Here is a 5,031-nt window from a genome sequence, read left to right on the forward strand (position 1 = left end):
TTTTTTTTTTTTTTTTTTTTTTTTTTTTTTTTTTTTTTTTGCAGGGTGGTGAAACTGTTGAGTTGGTTGCTGGAGGTGCTGATATAGAAGTCAACGCTCAGAATGTTCATGATTATGTTAGAAGATATGCTGAATATCGTATGGTTAAAGTTGCTGAGAAAGCATTAAAGGTATTTCATTTAACTGTTTGGCATTCAGATTTCTCCGCCAAATGTAATGCTTATTTATTCACATTGTTTTGGAATTAATCATACGGTACCTTCTAGCTTTGAGATTTCAACAATGTAATTATTTCTTTTAGGCTCCTGTGCGGGTGGCACATAAAATACACCATTTGAGCATGGCCGTTGCCAGTACCGCCAGGATGGACCTCATGCCGGTGGCATGCAAAAGCACCCACTACACTCACGGAGTGGTTGGCATTAGGAAGGGCATCCAGCTGTAGAAACTCTGCCAGATCAGATTGGTGCCTGGTGTAGCCAACTGGTTTCACCAGTCCTCAGTCAAATTGTCCAACCCATGCTAGCATGGAAAGCGGACGTTAAACGATGATGATGATGATGTAATTATTTATTTTTAGAATGATGTTGTAAAGTAGGTCTGAGAGTCCTGATCTGCTCAGTTTGAATATAAAACAGGTGGAATATTTGGGCTGGATATGGCTGGAGTTGAATACTAAAGGGTTAAACATCATCGTCGTTGATTAACATCCACTTTCCATGCTGGCATGGGTTGGACGGTTTGACTGAGGACTGGCAAGCCAGAAGGCTGCACCAGGCTCCAATCTGACCTGGCAAAGTTTCTACAGCTGGATGCCCTTCCTAACGCCAACTACTCCAAGAGTGTAGTGGGTGCTTTTACGTGCCACTGGCATGAGGGCCAGTCAGGCGACACTGGCATCAACTACACTTGAATGGTGCTTTTTATGTGCCACCGGCACGGGAGCCAGTCACTATTAAGTAAAACATTCTTTTAAGATATTTTAAGCCTCAATGATCAAATATTTAAGGCATTCACAACTAAACATTTCCTGGGGGTTGTTTTAAGAATAATTGTAATTGCTTGAAGTCATCAAAGTATGGCCATACTTTATCAGTTTTTAACGAATAAACAATGTGGATTAACATGCGTCTCATTTAAGAAGAAAGACAAATTAAAATTGCATTGTTTTATAAAAATGTGTCAAAAGTTACCAATAATTGTCAAATACTTTGGTTCATTCAATATAAGAAATGGTCATCTGATCAATGAAGATAGAACTGAAATAAAACAAAGTTTAACAAAGATACATTCATTAATTAATCCAAATTATTGAAGATGATGCGAGAGTCTGAGCTTTAAGCTGGAATAAATCTTGGCTTATTTGAATAATTTTATTATTGTTATGGAATATAATTCCATGTGTAATTATAAATGAAAATTGAAATCTTTTTTTTTTTTTTTTTTTTTTCTTTGTAGCATTTAAAATTGGGTGTATTTGATGTAATTCCTGCCAACTCATTGGATGGCTTAACTGCTGAAGACTTCAGGTTGTTATTAAATGGAGTAGGAGATATCAATGTACAAACCCTGATTAGCTACACCTCCTTTAATGATGAAAGTGGTAAAGTTTACTTCCTTCAAATATTTCCTTTTCCTCTTACCATTTTTGCCAGTCTTTATTGGTCTATTAGCCTTGAGTTCATGAGTCATGTTTAAATAAACCGGGAACCAATGTTTTCCATGATTCCATACCAAAGACACCTCTTTAGATGTATTTTATTGGTGGGGGAAGTCTCTCTTTTAGTACAATGTTAAGTCACTTGCAAGTGAAACCTTTTTGTTTTATTCGACGTCATCATTTAACGTCTGTTGTCCATGGTTGGGCGGTTTGACTAGAGCTGGTAAGCTGAGAGGCTGCACCTGACTCCAGTCTGCTTTGGCATGGTTTCTACAGCTGGATGGCCTTCCTAATGCCAACCACTCCAAGAGTGTAATGGGTGCTCTTACATGCCACCGGCACGGATGCCAGTTATGTGATACTCACATTGGTCACATTGCCTCCATCACTACATTGAAGATAGATGTACAATATCTGGGTAGTGTAGGGAATGACTGACCAGTATGAATAAACATCTTGTGCCATTTGTAATGATGTGTAATTTAATTGGCAATGGAAAAAATGTTTGTGGTTAAGTATTGTAGAAAGGATTATTTTGTATATTGATCATCCTTTCATAAAGTAAGGTGATGTTTGGAATGAAGTAATATAGTAGGAACGTACTGATTTAAAAGAAATATTTGATATATTCACACACGCTACCCTAGTGATTTAACAGAATCAATCTTTTACCTAAAGCAGTAAATTGAAATTTCACATAATTTTAAAATTTGAATAAGTTTGAAAATAAAGTTATTAAATCACAATTTAGGTTAGTTAAAATATGTTTGTCACATATTTCAACTGCTAAAGGCAAATACACTGCAGTTACCGTGGAGAAAAAAAGTCTCTCTTAAGGTAAAAAGGTGTGGAAACATCTGTTTCAGTGTCGCCCTCTCTCGGGAATCTGATGAAAATTTCTGCAGAATTTTTCCTTTAGCAGTTGGAAAATGTGACAAACATATTTCAACTCACCTAAGTTGTAATAATATGTAAACACTGCTTAGCGCATTTACTCCGATAAAGTTATTAAAATTTAAATATCAAGTTTATCATTATTTTATAATTAGGAATATTCTGATTCTCATTAGAATCCCTTCATTGGAGGAAAATATTTAGATTCAGTACAAATGTTAGAGAATGAAGCGATGGAGGGAGAAAAATAGTCTGTGAACATTGTACAGTGGAAAATAAGTTTACCTGATGGGGGAACATGTTGTTAGTGAAATAGTTACAGGATTTAAGTTGATATTTAGACACTTTTGATAACAGTTCATGATGATTGTGATGGTAGGGGACTTTCATAAGAACTTTTCCAAAGATTGTCTTCATCCTTTCATTACCATAACCGCATATCTTAGCGTTTGTAAATGTCTTTTTTGTTTTATGATAACCTGTTAAGTATTTTCTCACTTGTTTCCTGTCTTTATTTTTCTACACAGGTGAAAGTAGTGAAAAAGTGCAACGTTTTAAACGATGGTTTTGGTCTGTTGTTGAAAAAATGAATAACCATGAGAGACAAGATTTAGTAAGTCATATTTCTCATCCTAGCAATTTCCAGACAAAACACGTTTCTATTTTCAGGATTTCTGTTGTTTTATTGGCTGAAAAACTTGATTTAGTTAGAAGGGTTTTTTTGTCATTTTGCAATTTTATCAATTTCCTCTCGGGACATTTTAAACACTTTTGTTACCATATAGGTGCAGGAGTGGCTGTGTGGTAAGTGGCTTGCTTACCAACCATATTGTTCCGGGTTCATTCCGACTGCATGACACCTTGGGCAAGTGTCTTCTACTATAGCCCCGGGCCGATCAAAGCCTTGTGAGTAGATTTGGTAGACGGAAACTGAAAGAAGCCTGTCGTATATATGTATGTGTCTATGTTTGTCTCCCCCAACATCGCTTGACAACCGATGCTGGTGTGTTTACGTCCCCGTAACTTAGCGGTTCGGCAAAAGAGACCGATAGTATAAGTACTAGGCATCCAAAGAATAGGTCCTGGGGTCGATTTGCTCGACTGAATGCGGTGCTCCAGCATGGCCACAGTCAAATGACTGAAACAAGTAAAAGAGAGATATTTATTTATTTTGAAATGCTCTTTGTTTCAATTTTTAAAACCTTGAAGAATTTAGTTAAAATAACTTTCTCATTAAGCTTGTTTGGAATGTAAATTAACATGAAATTTTGATGGAAGATTTTTATTTAGACCATTTTAAAACAAGAAATTTGTATCATAGAACCAAGAATGGTTTGGTATTAAAAGGGCCAAGACTTTACAACTGGTTTTGTTGGTCAAAATATTGTTTTAGTTATATTTTAGAGTTTAGTTTTCATTTGAATGGATGACAGGAAATAACTATTATTCATAATAATAGTTTATCAATACATTTGCAGAGACAACAGCTTGTTGAAAATTCTTTTTCTTGTAAAACAAAAAAGGCTTGGCAAGAGTGCAAGAGCATTTGGCTGTAGAAATATTGCCTTAAATACTTGTCCAAGCCATGCCAGCAGAGATAAATGAACAAAACCGTTCTGTTGTTAGATTAAATTTCATGTTTCACTTTGTTTTCAAAAACCTTAAATTACAGAAATTCTTAGTTTGTTGTCTGATATACAAAATTGCTTCACCAAATGAAACCCCGTTGCCAAAATCTTAACCACTGGACCAGTTTTGTTCCATGAGCTTTACTCGTAGAGTTCTTGGCTCCTGCAAAACCTTTATTGAAGAGGGTCATTGCTTCTCAATAGTGTTGTCTGGCGGTTGAAAGATTCAGATGTATGAAGCTTTGTTTTGGTCTTTTTGTAGTTGTAAATTTTATTTTTGACCTGACTAAAAGAGGATATTCTTGTGAAATCTTGTCTTCAGGTGTATTTTTGGACCTCAAGCCCAGCTTTGCCAGCAAGTGAAGAAGGTTTCCAACCAATGCCCAGTATTACTATCCGACCAGCAGATGATGACCATTTACCTACAGCCAACACCTGTATTTCACGGCTTTACATCCCATTGTATTCTACGAAAGCCATTCTTCGCAGCAAAGTGTTATTGGCCATTAAAACAAAAGCTTTTGGTTTTGTTTGAGCTGATAGCATTTTTTCATTGAACAATTTTGTTGTTTATTTTTTTTTTTTTTAATTCCAAACTTGGCAACTGATTACCAGAACCAGCTGGCTGTGACTAACCATGAAACTTAAAACCAAAAAAAGACAAATGTATTGGTGATCATCGTGTTTAATTACTGGCTACATTGGATGCCTTGGACTTCAATAAAAAGCTTTGTTTTAGCTAAAAAGGTGGGGTACACAAACACAAACCTATCAGCCTTTCTAAATATATATTAAAAAAAAACCAAAACAAATAAAAAAAAATGGTACATTACATTAGTGGAAGCCATT

At 35.6% G+C, this 5,031-nt stretch overlaps 1 protein-coding gene across 1 annotated transcript in view; it reads left to right on the forward strand.

The window, feature by feature from the left end:
- The window catches only part of LOC128247387 (E3 ubiquitin-protein ligase UBR5-like), a gene marked incomplete at its 5' end in the record, with an annotated part of 11,096 nt that extends 6,092 nt beyond the window's left edge, over positions 1-5,004 (forward strand). Inside the window, 4 exons of the mRNA XM_052966819.1 lie at positions 38-170; positions 1,459-1,603; positions 3,082-3,167; positions 4,505-5,004. Coding sequence (XP_052822779.1) covers positions 38-170; positions 1,459-1,603; positions 3,082-3,167; positions 4,505-4,717 — 577 coding nt within the window. The remainder of the gene's footprint in view (positions 1-37; positions 171-1,458; positions 1,604-3,081; positions 3,168-4,504) is intronic.
- Between the last annotated feature and the right edge of the window lie 27 nt (positions 5,005-5,031).

Source organism: Octopus bimaculoides, chromosome 3 (genome assembly GCF_001194135.2).
Source record: "Octopus bimaculoides isolate UCB-OBI-ISO-001 chromosome 3, ASM119413v2, whole genome shotgun sequence".
NCBI classification, from domain to species: domain Eukaryota; kingdom Metazoa; phylum Mollusca; class Cephalopoda; order Octopoda; family Octopodidae; genus Octopus; species Octopus bimaculoides.